The sequence below is a fragment of the Rhinatrema bivittatum genome, chromosome 2 (assembly GCF_901001135.1).
Source record: "Rhinatrema bivittatum chromosome 2, aRhiBiv1.1, whole genome shotgun sequence".
NCBI lineage: Eukaryota > Metazoa > Chordata > Amphibia > Gymnophiona > Rhinatrematidae > Rhinatrema > Rhinatrema bivittatum.
In genome coordinates this window covers 269,196,995-269,213,950 of record NC_042616.1, presented here as the reverse complement: position 1 = coordinate 269,213,950, position 16,956 = coordinate 269,196,995, and the positions used below count along the sequence as shown (strand labels likewise).

At 43.5% G+C, this 16,956-nt stretch overlaps 1 protein-coding gene across 5 annotated transcripts in view; it reads right to left on the bottom strand.

Moving 5' to 3' along the window:
- The window catches only part of LOC115084531 (thioredoxin domain-containing protein 3-like), a 310,312-nt gene that overhangs the window by 38,060 nt on the left and 255,296 nt on the right, over positions 1–16,956 (bottom strand). Inside the window, exon 7 of one of the 5 annotated variants that reach the window (XM_029589513.1) lies at positions 2,276–2,512. The exons of the other annotated variants lie outside the window; for them this stretch is intronic. Coding sequence (XP_029445373.1) covers positions 2,480–2,512 — 33 coding nt within the window. The 3' untranslated portion in view covers positions 2,276–2,479. Of the gene's footprint in view, positions 1–2,275; positions 2,513–16,956 lie in introns of those variants that run through there. 5 annotated transcript variants of the gene reach the window in all.

Genomic DNA, 16,956 nt, shown 5'->3' with positions numbered 1-16,956 from the left:
TCTGGAAACAGAAATTGTAAATTTTTTATTTTTTTTTTGAGGGCCATGCCATCTGAAGGTAGTGCCCATGGATGAATTGGAGTATCCGTCGGCGTTTGGACTTGTGAAATAGAATATTCAAGGAAATACTTTGTTTTTTTTGTTTAGATGATTCCTCCTCGTAGCCAACTCTCAGGGATGCAAGGATTTGAGGGGGGTTTGTGCCCCAACAAATGATTCCAGAATTTTTTTTTTTTAAAGATGTGTGAGCTCTTTCACCTTATAGTCTCGGAGCCTTCTTGAACTTGCACTAGAAAAGCATCTACAACATGGGTAGGTGCGGCGTTTCATGGGTGTCTGCATTGGTCTACGCGTCGAGATTTCGCCTTCCTGCGGGCCTGTAGATGCAAACATATTGGTGTTCCGTTATGTTAACATACCCCAGTGGATGTGTTTTGGTTTTGGTTTTTTTTTTAACGTGTCGGCGGTTGGGTCCTCCGACGAATGCTGGAAATAGAAATCACAGCCAATTTTTTTTTGGTTTTTTTTATAGAGGCTGGATGGGAACTTTAAAAAAATGGGGGGTTTTTTTCTCTTTTTTTTTTGTGCTGGTTGACACGCCTGTCCGGCAGACATGTCAGGGCTTTGTGCCTCAGGGAACGCGTTGGTGCGCCGTTGGACGGGCTCTTTGACAAATACCCGTGGAACGGTTGGGCGCTTCGTACCGGCAGAAGGGTCCAAGCACCGGCGTATGCTTTGGTGTGTCGATGCGCTGACAGACGTACTGCATTGACGCACCGGAGCGCGCGTCGATGGCTCGGCACGCCGTCCAATGCATAGACGTGTCCATGGTCAGAGCATTGCGTCGATGCGTCGCAAATGCATCAATATAGACTATTCTTTGCCACTGCGGAGCACTTCCTGCTCCATCCATTGGTGCCCCAGGAACTCAACTCGGTGCTGGACCCACCAAAATGGGAGGCTATCGAGGAGGAGAGCATTAAAAAGGGGTACTAACAGGCAAGTGTCCACCAGAATCACTATGTGAAGTAATATCTTCCTGATGGCCTTTTCACACATGATTGGATTTTGTTTATCATCTCTTATTTATGCTGTTTATCTATAAATACTTTGTTGTCTTTGTAAAAGGACAATTTTCTTAAGAATGCCATTTCTGAAGACCTTTAAAGCATTAAGGATAGTCCTCAAATCTAGAATATTAATTACAGGAGCCCAGTTTTGAAAGTTCCTCTAAGTGAGTACTTCAGACAACTTTTGAAGCATATATGATTATCTAAATTTCAGGATAGAGAATTTGGAAGAAACTATCATAAGACAATCTAAAATGGGAGGATATTAGGTCACGTTTAACCCACAATGTAAAAATGATATGGAAGCACTGCTTAAGTTTTTGAGTGGCATAATATAATCACTAATTCAGCATTCTCTAGGTTTCTCTTATATGAAGATATGGCACATGACGGATTTGTACCAATTCTGATGCTGTAAAGTCCTAAATAACTTGTCAAACATTTTTGAGGCATGCCCAAAAAATTAACTAATTTTAAAAAAGATTGGCATGTGCCAATACCAGGAGATATGCGCATGGCCAGGCTGCACACATTTTCAAAGCACCACGGCCATGCGTGTATCTCCTGGTATGCGCGGAAGACCCGGTTTTGAAAAAGGGGCAGTCAGGGAGAGGGACGGGGCGAGGTCTGGGAGGACCAGGCCAGCACCATTAGGCACTATCTCGCTGAAGCACATGCCAGCAGCCAGTCGGCCTATGTAACTGTACTGCTCCAGAGAGCAGGTAAATTGAAAAAAAAAAAAAGGGTAGTTAAGGAGGTTTTAAGGGTCGGGAAGGATAGAGGAAAAGGCAGCAGGGTAGGTAGAAGGTTTAGCAAGTTCCCTCCCAGTCCGCTCCTTTGTTGGAGGGAACTGGGGAAAGGCCGTATTGCATCGCCATGTGGTTCTTTGAAAATCCCCCCCCCACCCCTTGCACGAGTGAGACGGCACCCATGTGCAGATGCGCGCGCCAATATAATCGCTATGCATGTGCGTGTGGGTAGTGGATTTTATAACATGTGTATATCTGTGCACACATGTTATAAAATTGTCACATCCATGTCTGCTTCCTGGAAACCACACACATGTGGACACCCGTATGCGAGTTTTAAAATTCACCTTTATTTGAGAAGATTAGAGACCACCAGTTTATAAAACAAAAAAATTCAGCCTATTGCTGATGGTCAGTTTCAGAATATTGTCCATTATTTCTAGGCCAGTAAAGAAATATATCCTTTGATTTTGTCCATGTGGCAATTACAACCTTATGCCTACCAGTCTTAGAGCAGTTAGCACTGTTACTGCAGCTACAAAATGCCAGAAAAATGACCTAGGGTAGTGAACAGGATGAAGCAGATAAAGCATTCAGACAGTCCTTTCAAGTACTTCAGCTTTTCTTGGTCAAGGTTTCCATCTTTTCACTGAAGAGATTCTATCTTCTAGAGCAGTGGTTCTCAACCTTTTTCTGTCAGAACACACAACAGATGATGTTCACAAGCATTACATAGTGAACACACGATTATCATGTAGTTAAATGTAAATATAAATACTCTACATTCAAAGAAACACTTGCACCTCATCCCCCAACAATGGGTGCAGAGCAGAACTAAGACATTTTCCCATACAACTCACTATAGAAAAAAAATATTTTAATTCTGTGTCATATCAGTAACAGTAACATAAGCTCCTTCTATTACTAGGTGCATTGTAAAATAATAAAAAGCCTGAAAAATAAATCACTCAGCAAACCTGCCATCCCATAGCAACATTAACTCTAAGGATTGAATCAGAAATAGCCCTATTTATGAAAAGACATTAGTAAGAACATAAGAACATGCCATACTGGGTCAGACTAAGGGTCCATCAAGCCCAGCAGCCTGTTTCCAACAGTGGCCAATCCAGGCCATAAGAACCTGGCAAATACCCAAAAAGCAAAATTGCTTACCTTGTAATAGGTGTTATCCCAGGACAGCAGATGTAGTCCTCACATATGGGCAACGTCACTGAAGGAGCCCTATTGCGGGAAAACTTTCTGTCAAAGTTTCTAGAAACTTTTGACTGGCCCTGTGAGGCCACTGAGTATGCCCAGCATGCCATGTATTCTCTGCCACATGGGTCTCTCTCTAGTTTTCGTTTTTCCACGCTGCTGTAAGCATCGCGGAGCAAGGAGCCTTGTGAGTTTTCCTCATAAAATATCTGACTGAAAAGTCAACAAATTTTCAGAAAATTTTCTCCCATAGGGGATCTCTCTCCGTTTTCCACTGGCCTCTGAGTAAACTCAGTCTCGTTTTTACTTTTAGTAAAAACTTTCTCTCATTTTCTTTTCCCATTTTTTCATCCAACGCTGTCGACAGAAAATGGCTTCCAGATTTTAAAAATGTCCGGTTTGTAACAGAACAATGTCCATAACAGATCCACACCTAGAGTGTGTTCTCTGTTTGGGAGATAAACACGATGTTTCATCCTGCCCTCAATGTGTAGAGATGACTCCTAAAGGAAGAAAACATCGACAGCAGCGGAAGTTGGTAGTAGATAGAAATGACGGCAGAAGACGACCAATCGGCCCATCCAGTCTGCCCAGCAAGCTTCACACTTCTTTTTTTCTCATACTTATCTGTTTCTCTTGGCTCTTAGTAATCTTTGGTTCTATTTCCCTTTCACCCCCACCATTAATGTAGAGAGCAGTGATGGAGCTGCATCCAAGTGAAATATCAAGCTTGGGAAGGAAGTGACGTCATCCCGAGGGAATGGCAGCCTGAGTGCTCGGCTCGGAGCTGTAGCAGGAGGAAAAAGACTGTGAAACCAGTGAAACTGCACCCCCACGATCGCCAATAGCACGGGGCTAAGGGAGAAGTGTATGGCTACACGGAGAAAAATTATTGACCTGTCCGCCTTTGCCTACAGCGAAATCGCTGAAGAACAGCACGGCGACCCGCGGGGAGATGAAGCAGGTAAAATGGCGGCGGAACATGCTGCTGTGCCCGAGAACCATACAGAGAGGCTTAACGAAGACAGCCCGACAAGAGGGGAGCTGCAAACGTGGCTGCGAGACCTGAAGCAAGAAATTATACAAACGCTGAAGGTTGAAATTAAAGAAAATATGGGGGGTTCTACGTGCGGAGGTGGAGGAGCTGGGTGAAAGAGTCCACGTGGTGGAGCAAAGTATGGACGAACAAGCAACTGCCATGGCACACCAAACGAAAGAAATTCAATCCCTGCAGCAAGCTACGGAAGACTTATTAAACAAGATAGAGGACTTGGAAAACCGGCAAAGACGCTGCAACATCAGAATCAGAGGTATTCCGGAGGGGGAGGAAACTATAGATTATGTGGCCTTGGTCCAGGGCATTTGCAAGTCCATTCTCAGTACTGACAGTGAGAAACCTTATGGGCAACAAATTACAATTGATAGAGCCCATCGGGCGCTTGGTAGACCCCCAAACAACAAGCCACGGGATATTGTGGTTTGCCTACACAGTTTTCCTATAAAAGATTTAATAATGAATAAAGTACGCACGCTGGGGCGTATTGAGTGGCGAGGAACAGAAATTCAAATCTTCAATGATGTATCTGCAGCTACTTTGCAAAAAAGAAGAGCGATGAAAAATATAACTGACACTCTACGAGCAGAGAATGTGAGGTATAGGTGGCTATACCCCTTTGGCCTCATGTTTAATATTAGCGGGACTTCGTGCGCTGCTAAAACGCCCGAGGGCGCAGAGAAATTCCTGGAGGCAACATGGAATCGAAGTGAAAACACAGACGGGGGGGCCACAGCCCCCGAGAGGAGGTCCTGCGCCCCGCTGGCAGCGCATGGGGAAAGGAGGAAAGCGACTGCGCAGACAGGATATCACCAAGGATGGAGCTGGACCCGCTGAGGGATGAAGATTCTCCCCTGTTACACTCTGGATACAGCCTAACACAGGAAGGGGAGCTGGCGTCTAAGGCACTGGACTGAAACATTTATCAGGGAGGGAAAAAGTATTCGAGTTCTGGTTAACGGTTAATCCAGTTTATAGTAGGTTTGAAATCTTTGGGGAACATTACAGGCAAAGCACTTAGGAGTGATTGAAATGTTGGTTGGTTAGGGGGGCAGTTAATTATTACAATGTATAACTACTTAGCGTAATACGCAATGAGGAACCATGCTACTCGGGACGGGGTCATTCCTCCACTTTTTTGGGTGAGGATGGGTGCCTCACAGTTGAATGATGGGAATGGGGGGCTGGGGGTGGTGGACAAGGGTGAGGAGGTTGATGTATGAGGGGGTGTTTCCATGGAGGAGTGGGAAGGAGGGTGCCCAGAGTTTTAGTGGGCCAGTACGAATAAGCATGGTAGGATATGGAGCTTATGGCTGACTTAACTATAATATCTCTGAATGTTAAAGGTTTGAACCATCCCAGGAAACGACAATTATTATTTAAGGATGCCAAGGCGCATAAAGCGCAGATTTATTTTATACAAGAGACGCATCTATTGCGGAAGGATGAAAGGTTGTTAAAAGATAAAGAGTACCCGCATGTCTTTTTGGCCTCTAATCGTGAGGGGAGGAAGACATGTGGGGTGGGAATATTGCTGGGAAAGGGGTTACGGGTTGAGGTACTTGCCACTAGAAAAGATAGACAGGGCAGATATTTAGCCCTTAAAGTTAAACTTGATAATATGGTACTGACACTACTTAATGTGTATGCACCCAATTCCAATCAGGGAAAATTTTTCATTCAGTTGGAGCAATCCTTAAGCGACTTTATCCAAGGACCGATATTGATGGGTGGGGATTTTAATACCATCCTGAATCCTAATCTGGATCATAGTACTGGGAAGGGGGGAGGAGTTAAAACCCATAGAGATAGACTAAAAATTTTGATGGACAATTGGGGTCTCCAGGATATATGGCGCAGTCAACATCCCAAAGATAGGGATTATACTTTCTATTCCGGCATACACGGAACCCACTCACGTATTGATATGTGGATGGGCAGTAAACAATGGCAAGCGGGATGTGTGGAATCTAAGATTGGCCATATCATATGGTCTGACCATGCTCCAATACAGGGAACGTTTTCGGCTGCAACAGGAAGAAAGGGGGGTTACGTATTGGAGGCTTAATAATAAATTATTGGCTGACCAGCAGATCTGTGAGGCCATCTGAGCAGATATTGTAGAATATTTTGAAAATAATGACAATGGGGAGGTTTCCACACAAACTCTGTGGGATGGTTTTAAAGCAGTGATCAGGGGTAGGCTGATAGCGAAAGATGCGGCAAGGTTGCGAGAGGGACGGCTCCACAAGGAGGCGTTGACACACGCTATTGGGTTCTTGGAAATGAAGCATAAGAAGGAGGGGGGGAGGGGTGTTCTTCGAGCGCTGGATCAAAAACGACAGGAATTACGTATTTTGCTGGATGGAGAGATTTTGGAAAAACTAGATAATAGACGTGGGAATTATTTCTTGGAGGGTAATAAACCGGGTAGGTGGTTGGAGAGACAACTGAAACAGCAGGTAGCGCAAAGTACCATCTTAAAAGTTAAAGATATCACGGGTAACTATATTATGGACAATGTGGGTATTCGCAACAGATTTGCCCAATTTTATCAAGAGTTATATACCGACGAGGTCACTAGTGCGGATGAACAAATTGATGAATTTTTGAGGGGGATAACTATGCCATGCCTGGGGGACGAACAAGTCAGAATTATGGATATGCCCATAACAAGGGGGGAGATCTCTGATGCTATATCCAATATGAAGCCACATAAGGCCCCGGGTTTAGATGGTTTTACGGGATTATTCTATAAAAAATTTAAGGACCTTCTTATCCCCTATCTGCAAGGGGTCTATAACGATGTCCTTGAGACATCAACGTTACCTGATTCTATGAACTTGGCGGGTATCACGGTCTTACCCAAACCTGGGAAGGACAAACAGTTATGTGGATCTTATAGACCTATATCATTGCTAAATATAGATCTAAAGATCCTAGCTAGGGTGTTGGCGCGAAGGTTAAATATGGTACTGCCCGAGTTCATACACCCTGATCAAGCAGGATTTATTCCAGGCAGACAAGCAGGGGATAATGTCAGAAAAGTGGTAAACTTGATGTGGGCCGCAAAGAAGCGCGATATCCCTTCGATCCTAATGGCGATCGATGCAGAAAAGGCCTTCGACAGGGTCCACTGGGGTTTCCTGTTTGGGGTCTTGAGAAAGGTGGGATTGGGACCCAATTTCCATAAGTGGCTTCGGTCAATGTACTCCAGGCCTATGGCGTGCATTAAGGTTAATGGGTCCTACTCTTCACAGTTTGCTTTGGGGAGGGGCACCAGACAGGGGTGCCCACTGTCCCCACTCCTGTTTGCCTTATTTATGGAGCCACTAGCCGCTTTAGTTCGTCAGAATGGGGATATACGGGGCATTGATAGTGGGGGAGAGCAATCTAAAATAACACTATTCGCTGATGATTTACTATTTACTGTTGCTCACCCCCAAAGTACCTTACCGGTTTTGGTGCATGAGCTAGATAAGTTTAGCTCAATCTCAGGTTTTAAGGTAAATATGTCTAAAACGGAAATTTTGAATGTCACATTATCGGACGAGCAGATTTCTGTAATTAAAGATAAATTCCCCTTTAAGTGGGCTCAGAAGGGGATAAAATATCTGGGAATTAAGATGACTGCGAATTGGAAAAAGCTATTCAGCCTAAATTATATACCACTGATGGAGCAAATGGTTAAAAGACCTTGATATATGGTATCCATATAAGTTTTCCTGGTTAGGGCGAATAGCAGTGATTAAAATGAATGTGCTGCCAAGGTGGTTGTATCTCTTCCAAACGCTGCCGATAGCAGTCCCCTCTAAATTTTTGCGAAACCTGCAGACCAAGGTCTTTCATTTTATTTGGCGCAGAAGGCCTCCGCGAATAGCGAGGCAGGTATTATATAGACCTCGCACAGAAGGGGGGCTGGCGGTTCCTCATTTTATTAAATACTATCAAGCGGCCCAGTTAAGGGTCATACCTGAATGGTCTGTCGGGCGCTCACTGAAACCTTGGGCTACAATTGAACAAACTTTGAGCGGTGGACTACCCTTATATAGTCGTATATGGGGGCTCCCAGGGAGGGGGAAGGATAAGGAGGTACAGAGTCCTTTTACTCAGGTAACGCTGAAAACTTGGCGGCAATGCAGGCGGCTGCTATCGGAGGCAGAACTGGTTACGCCCCTTCTACCTATTGGGTTATACAAACAAAAATGTGAGATTTCTGATGGAAGGCTGGGATATTCTCAGTGGTGTAAATGGGGGATCTGGAGCTATGGACAATTATTCCAGGACTCTCGTGTTTCTTCCTTTGAGGATCTACAACACCGCTAAGGACTCCCGACGGGGGAATACTATCCTTAGCTACAAATACGACACTGCCTCCAAGACCCGTATATTATGGATAATGTGCGAAGGCAGAGGTCGGCCTTTGAAAGTTTATGCTCTTCAACGGAAGAGTTGAGGGGCACAATTTCTAACATATATGTATGGTTGTCTCAGCCGGGCCAGCCTTTACATCGCTTTCAGCAAGCTTGGGAAAAGGACTTAAACTTACAATGGTCTGCGGACCGATGGAGTCGGTGTTTCCTGCAAGTGTCCCGATGCTCTATTTCTGCCAACATCATGGAAACCAACTATAAAATAATGTCGAGGTGGTACCTTACCCCTACCAGATTGCATACCATTTATCCTACGCCAAGACGAGCGGTGTTGGAGGAACTGTCAACAGGAGGGGACATAAGAACATAAGAACATAAGAAAATGCCATACTGGGTCAGACCAAGGGTCCATCAAGCCCAGCATCCTGTTTCCAACAGTGGCCAATCCAGGCCATAAGAACCTGGCAAGTACCCAAAAACTAAGTCTATTCCATGTAACCATTGCTAATGGCAGTGGCTATTCTCTAAGTGAACCTAATAGCAGGTAATGGACTTCTCCTCCAAGAACTTATCCAATCCTTTTTTAAACACAGCTATACTACCTGCACGAACCACATTCTCTGGCAACAAATTCCAGAGTTTAATTGTGCGTTGAGTAAAAAAGAACTTTCTCCGATTAGTTTTAAATGTGCCCCATGCTAACTTCATGGAGTGTCCCCTAGTCCTTCTACTATCTGAAAGAGTAAATAACCGATTCACATCTACCCGTTCTAGACCTCTCATGATTTTAAACACCTCTATCATATCCCCCCTCAGTCGTCTCTTCTCCAAGCTGAAAAGTCCTAATCTCTTTAGTCTTTCCTCATAGGGGAGTTGTTCCATTCCCCTTATCATTTTGGTAGCCCTTCTCTGTACCTTCTCCATCGCAATTATATCTTTTTTGAGATGCGGCGACCAGAATTGTACACAGTATTCAAGGTGCGGTCTCACCATGGAGCGATACAGAGGCATTATGACATTTTCCGTTTTATTCATCATTCCTTTTCTAATAATTCCCAACATTCTGTTTGCTTTTTTGACTGCCGCAGCACACTGAACCGACGATTTCAATGTGTTATCCACTATGACACCTAGATCTCTTTCTTGGGTTGTAGCACCTAATATGGAACCCAACATCGTGTAATTATAGCATGGGTTATTTTTCCCTATATGCATCACCTTGCACTTTTCCACATTAAATTTCATCTGCCATTTGGATGCCCAATTTTCCAGTCTCACAAGGTCTTCCTGCAATTTATCACAATCTGCTTGTGATTTAACTACTCTGCACAATTTTGTGTCATCTGCAAATTTGATTATCTCACTCGTCGTATTTCTTTCCAGATCATTTATAAATATATTGAACAGTAAGGGTCCCAATACAGATCCCTGAGGCACTCCACTGTCCACTCCCTTCCACTGAGAAAATTGCCCATTTAATCCTACTCTCTGTTTCCTGTCTTTTAGCCAGTTTGCAATCCACGAAAGGACATCGCCACCTATCCCATGACTTTTTACTTTTCCTAGAAGCCTCTCATGAGGAACTTTGTCAAAAGCCTTCTGAAAATCCAAGTATACTATATCTACCGGTTCACCTTTATCCACATGTTTATTAACTCCTTCAAAAAAGTGAAGCAGATTTGTGAGGCAAGACTTGCCCTGGGTAAAGCCATGCTGACTTTGTTCCATTAAACCATGTCTTTCTATATGTTCTGTGATTTTGATGTTTAGAACACTTTCCACTATTTTTCCTGGCACTGAAGTCAGGCTAACCGGTCTGTAGTTTCCCGGATCGCCCCTGGAGCCCTTTTTAAATATTGGGGTTACATTTGCTATCCTCCAGTCTTCAGGTACAATGGATGATTTTAATGATAAGTTACAAATTTTTACTAATAGGTCTGAAATTTCATTTTTTAGTTCCTTCAGAACTCTGGGGTGTATACCATCCGGTCCAGGTGATTTACTACTCTTCAGTTTGTCAATCAGGCCTACCACATCTTCTAGGTTCACCGTGATTTGATTCAGTCCATCTGAATCATTACCCATGAAAACCTTCTCCATTACGGGTACCTCCCCAACATCCTCTTCAGTAAACACCGAAGCAAAGAAATCATTTAATCTTTCCGCGATGGCCTTATCTTCTCTAAGTGCCCCTTTAACCCCTCTATCATCTAAAGGTCCAACTGACTCCCTCACAGGCTTTCTGCTTCGGATATATTTAAAAAAGTTTTTACTGTGAGTTTTTGCCTCTACAGCCAACTTCTTTTCAAATTCTCTCTTAGCCTGTCTTATCAATGTCTTACATTTAACTTGCCAATGTTTATGCTTTATCCTATTTTCTTCTGTTGGATCCTTCTTCCAATTTTTGAATGAAGATCTTTTGGCTAAAATAGCTTCTTTCACCTCCCCTTTTAACCATGCCGGTAATCGTTTTGCCTTCTTTCCACCTTTCTTAATGTGTGGAATACATCTGGACTGTGCTTCTAGAATGGTATTTTTTAACAATGACCACGCCTCTTGGACATTTTTTACTTTTGTAGCTGCTCCTTTCAGTTTTTTTCTAACAATTTTTCTCATTTTATCAAAGTTTCCCTTTTGAAAGTTTAGCACGAGAGCTTTGGATTTGCACACTGTTCCTTTTCCAGTCATTAAATCAAATCTGATCATATTATGATCACTATTGCCAAGCGGCCCCACCACCGTTACCTCTCTCACCAAGTCCTGTGCTCCACTGAGAATTAGATCTAAAATTGCTCCCTCTCTCGTCGGTTCCTGAACCATTTGCTCCATAAAGCTATCATTTATTCCATCCAGGAACGTTATCTCTCTAGCGTGACCCGATGATACATTTACCCAGTCTATATTGGGGTAATTGAAGTCTCCCATTATTACTGCACTACCAATTTGGTTGGCTTCCCTAATTTCTCTTAGCATTTCACTGTCCATCTCACCATCTTGACCAGGTGGACGGTAGTATACCCCTATCACTGTAGTCTTCCCTGATACACAAGGGATTTCTACCCATAAACATTCCTGCATATTTGGTGGAGTTGCACCAAGATAGTACCATTCTGGAGGTGGATCCGACAGCTGATTCTGCAAATGGTCCTTGTTCCGGTGCCCTTCGAACCAGCTGTCTTCCTGTTGTCAGATTATCCTGGCACGTGGACAAAGAAGGTGCGTACGCTAATACATCACGTGTTTAGTGCGGCCCGACAGGAGCTAGCGGCACATTGGCGACAGGATAGAACGCCAGGGATGGAGACTGTTATACAGAGACTGTGGCTGATGCACTCCTGGTACTATCTGAGGGCCCAGCAGCATGACATAGTGGCCAAACATGTTCTCATCTGGGAACCCTTTCTACGCTGGTACAGAGGGCCATAAGATGAGGTCTAACCTCATGAGCCTCGCAGGATTACAAGACTAGTTAGCAACACAGCAGATACCCTAGAAGGGGAGGACTGTTCGGCTGGCATAACTTCCGGCATGTTGGAGAATGACGAACATTTGAGTATTACCCATGGAGCACTCATACATCGGGGGGGGGGGGGGGGGAGGGGGAAAATATAGGGGGAAAAAAATCGAATAGGCAAGGTAATGATTGTAAATGCTTTATTGAACATTTTCATGTACATGTATTTCAGGATGTTATGGCAATGTTCTTGGTTTGGTTGCCAATAAAAATAAAATACAAAAAAAAAAAAATATCAAGCTTGATTAGTTAGGGGTAGTAACCGCCGCAATAAGCAAGCTACACCCATGCTTATTTGTTTACCCAGACTATGTTATTCAGCCCTTATTGGTTGTTTTTCTTCTGCCCTGCCGTTGAAGCAGAGATCTATGCTGGATATGCGTGAAGTATTAGTTTTTTCTTCTCCCCTGCCGTTGAAGCAGAGAGCTATGCTGGATATGTGTGAAGTATCAGTTTTTCTTCTCCCCTGCCGTTGAAGCAGAGAGCTATGCTGGATATGCATTGAAAGTGAAGTATCAGGCTTATTTGGTTTGGGGTAGTAACCGCCGTAACAAGCCAGCTACTCCCCGCTTTGTGAGTGCAAATCCTTTTTTCCACATTTCCTCTTGCCGTTGAAGCTTAGAGCGATGTTGGAGTCGCAGTAACCGTGTGTATGTTTATTGAATAAGGGTATTATCTCCAGGCAGTAACCGTCATTCTGGCGAACCACCCACTCTTCATTGACGTCCTCTTGACTTTATGGAACCACAGTGTTTATCCCACGCCCCTTTGAAGTCCTTCACAGTTCTGTTCTTCACCATTTCCTCCGGAAGGGCATTCCAGGCATCCACCACCCTCTCTGTGAAGAAATCCTTCCTGACATTGGTTCTGAGTCTTCCTCCCTGGAGCTTCAAATCGTGACCCCTGGTTCTGCTGATATTTTTCCTAAGGAAAAGGTTTGTCGTTGTCTTTGGATCATTAAAACCTTTCAAGTATCTGAAAGTCTGTATCATATCACCTCTGCTCCTCCTTTCCTCCAGGGTGTACATATTTAGATTCTTCAATCTCTCCTCATAAGTCATTCGATGAAGACCTTCCACCTTTTTGGTCGCCCTTCTCTGGACCGCATCCATCTTGTCTCTGTCTCTTTGGAGATACGGTCTCCAGAACTGAACACAGTACTCCAGGTGAGGCTTCACCAAGGACCTGTACAAGGGGATAATTACTTCCCTTTTCTTACTCGATATTCCTCTCTCTATGCAGCACAGCATTCTTCTGGCTTTAACTATCGCCTTGTCACATTGTTTCGCCGACTTCAGATCATTAGACACCATCACCCCAAGGTATCTCTCCTGCTCCATGCATATCAGCCTTTCTCCCACCATTGAATACAGTTCATTGAGATTTCCACTCCCCATATGCATGACTCTGCACTTCTTGGCATTGAATCTCAGCTGCCATATCTTCGACCACTCTTCCATCTTCCTTAAATCCCGTCTCATTCTCTCCACTCCTTCCAGCATGTCCCCTCTGTTGCAGATCTTAGTGTCACCCGCAAAAAGACAAACCTTACCTTCTATCCCTTCCGCTATGTCGCTCACAAAAATATTGAAAAGGACCGGTCCCAACACCGATCCTTGCGGTACACCGCTTAAAACCGCTCTCTCTTCAGAGAGAGTTCCATTTACCATCACACATTGTCTTCAGTCCGTCAACCAGTTTGCAATCCAGGCCACCACCTCGGCACTCACTCCTAAGCTTCTCATTTTATTCACCAGTCTCCTGTGCGGGACCGTGTCAAAAGCTTTGCTGAAATCCAAGTAGATGACATCGAGTGCTCTTCCTTGATCCAATTCCTTGGTTACCCAGTCAAAAAAGTAAATCAGATTTGTCTGACAGGATCTTCCAATGGTGAATCCATGCTGCCTCTGGTCCAGCAATTCTCCCGACTGTAGATAGTTCACTATTCTCTCTTTCAACAGTGACTCCATTACTTTTCCCACCACCGAAGTGAGGCTAACCGGTCTGTAGTTACCAGCCTCTTCTCTGTTCCCACTCTTGTGAAGCGGGACCACCACCGCTCTTCTCCAATCACTCGGCACCACTCCCGTTTCTAGGGATCTATTGAACAGGTCACACAGCGGACCCGCCAGCACATCTCTGAGTTCCCTCAGTATTCTGGACTGAACTTCATCAGGCCCCATGGCTTTGTCCACTTTCAGTTTCCCCAGCTCTTCCCATACATTTTCTACTGTAAATGGCATTACATCTACTCCACTCCCCTCCAGTTTCTTGTTAACTAGTGACGGTCCTTCTCCAGGGTCCTCTTTAGTGAACACAGAACTGAAGTATTCATTTAATATTTCTGCCATTTCTTCGTCTCTCTCCACAAATTGATCCTTTCCACCTTTCAATTTCACTATACCACTTTGAACTTTTCTCTTTTCACTGATGTAGCTGAAAAATGTTTTGTTACTCTCTTTACCTCCTTGGCAATCCTCTCTTCTGCTTGACTTTTTGCCGTCTTGATTAATTTCTTTATCTCCCTCAGTTCTACCAGATATTCTTCTTTGTAATCCTCCTTTTGGGATCTTTTATATTTCTTGAATGCTGTTCTTTTAGCCTTTATTTTGTCAGCCACCTCCTTGGAGAATCAGATAGGTTTCATTTTGCTTTTGCTTTTCTTTACTTTTCTAACATATAGATTAGTTGCCTTGGTAATTGCTCCTTTTAGATTGGTCCACTGTTGATCCACATCTCTCTCTTTCTCCCAGCCTTTTAGTTTTCCTCCAGGTATTTCCCCATTTCATCAAAGTCTGTGTTTTTGAACAGCAAAACTTGGGTTTTTGTGCTTCTTTTCCATGTCCTTTTTGTGATATTAAACCATACAGTTTGATGATCACTGGTGCTGAAGTGGGCACCCACCTGGACGTCTGAGACATTATCTCCATTAGTGAGCACTAAGTCGAGTATAGCTCCTTCTCTCGTGGGTTCCATTACCATTTGTTTGAACAAAGCTACTTGCAGGGCATCTACTATTTCTCTACTATTATTAGTTTCTGCAGATGGGATTCTCCAGTCTACATCTGGCATATTAAAGTCTCCAACGATCACCACTTCTCCTTTCTTTCCTATCCTGTGGATGTCTTCAACTAGATCTCTGTTCAGCTCTTCCTTTTGGTTTGGAGCCCTGTAAACCACTCCAATAAAAATGGATGCCCCATCTTTTTTTTAAGTTGGCCCATAGTGCTTCTTCATTGCCCCATCTTCCTTGCAGCTCAGATGCTTGGATATTTTTTTCTGACATAAAGAGCCACTCCTTCCCCTTTCCTATCCTCTCTGTCCTTCCTTAACAAGTTATAGCCTGGTATTGCTGTATCCTAGTCATGAGATTCCGTAAACCACGTTTCCGTGACAGCAACAACGTCCAAGTTCGCCTCCACCATTAGGGCTTGCAGATCTGGGATTTTATTACCCAAACTACAAGCATTTGTGCTCATAGCTTTCCAGCTTTCTTCGTTCAGGTTACTGCTGTTCCTGGACTCCTTTTGTGACCTCTTTAGTTGAGTTTTGTTATCCACTTTTCTCTGCATTTGTGCAAGGGAAAAGATTAGTGCCTCTGATGACAGTCATCCATCACCATGAGCTTTTTTCTTTGGTTTCTGATCTGGAATTTCTGTATGCATTGGGTTTTTTCTCTCTTTTCTGATAACACTTCAAGCTTTTTCTCAAGGACTTCTTCAGAATGTAATACAGAGAAGGCATTTTGTACTTGTTGCACTTGATACAGTGTGTGTCACCGGAACACAGGTCTAATTCTACCAGAGCCCACTGTAATACTTTTTAAGTTCCTTAATGCCCTGTGTGAGTGGGGTGGGGGGGGGGGTAGAGCTGTGGGCTGCACAGCTGTCAATAATGGGTGTCTGTGGGTTTCAGATCTTATCCTACCTGAGCCCACAGTAAATCACTTTTTCCTTGAGTTTTGGTTATTCAGTGGTAAGGGGAAATTATTTTCTGAATAATGTACAGTGGCTGAGACTCTCTTTATTGAAGCTAATTCAGCTTTACCATCATCCAGCTCCTTTTCCAAGGTAGAGAGTTTTGAACAAAAGGGGCAAGCCTTAAGTTTCCATATGATTACCCTCAATATAAAGGCTCCACAGCAGTTGCATTGGATAGTACTCATTTAGGTAAATTATTTGATTGGTACACCTAAGGAATAATCAATTTACTAATTTATCTTGTTGCCAATTATGAAGTTAGGCTGACTACATTAGAAAAACAAACCTAGGGGTGGGTGGGCAGGAGTTAAACAGTTTACACCTAGGTCAAGCTGGGTAGGGCAGGACACTTTCTGGAAGTTTACTTGTCCTTTAGCTAGTAAATGATCCCACAGCACTTATATCCCAATATGAAACAGTTTACACCTAGGCCAAGCTGGGTAGGGCAGGACACTTTCTGGAAGTTTACTTGTCCTTTAGCTAGTAAATGATCCCACAGCACTTATATCCCAATATGAAACAGATTATAATGACAGCTATACAATAAGAGAGATACTCTCTACCGCCGGTCCCCCTTTATGGAATTCCATCCCCCCAGACCTAAGATAGGAACCCTGCCTCCCAACCTTCAGGAAGAGACTTAAGACTTGGCTCTCCAAACAAGCTTTCCCGGACTCCAGCTAATGTCCTTCAACTTCAAGTTCTATAACACAACCAGCTCATTTAACTGTTCGTTGTAAATATTTAAAATGCTATTAACCTTTTCTTTTTCCTTCCTCTCCCAGTTTAAGCATCCCTGTTTTTTGTAACTGCTTTCTTCCGCACTACAGTTCCAGTTTGTTTTTTCTTTCTATGCACCACTGTTTTAATGTAAACCAGCATGATGTGATTTTATCATGAATGCTGGTATATAAAAACCTTAAATAAATAAATAAAATAAAAATACTGGGAATTTATTTTTTTTTGTGGGGTTTTTTGAATCTTACAGCAAACCAATATCA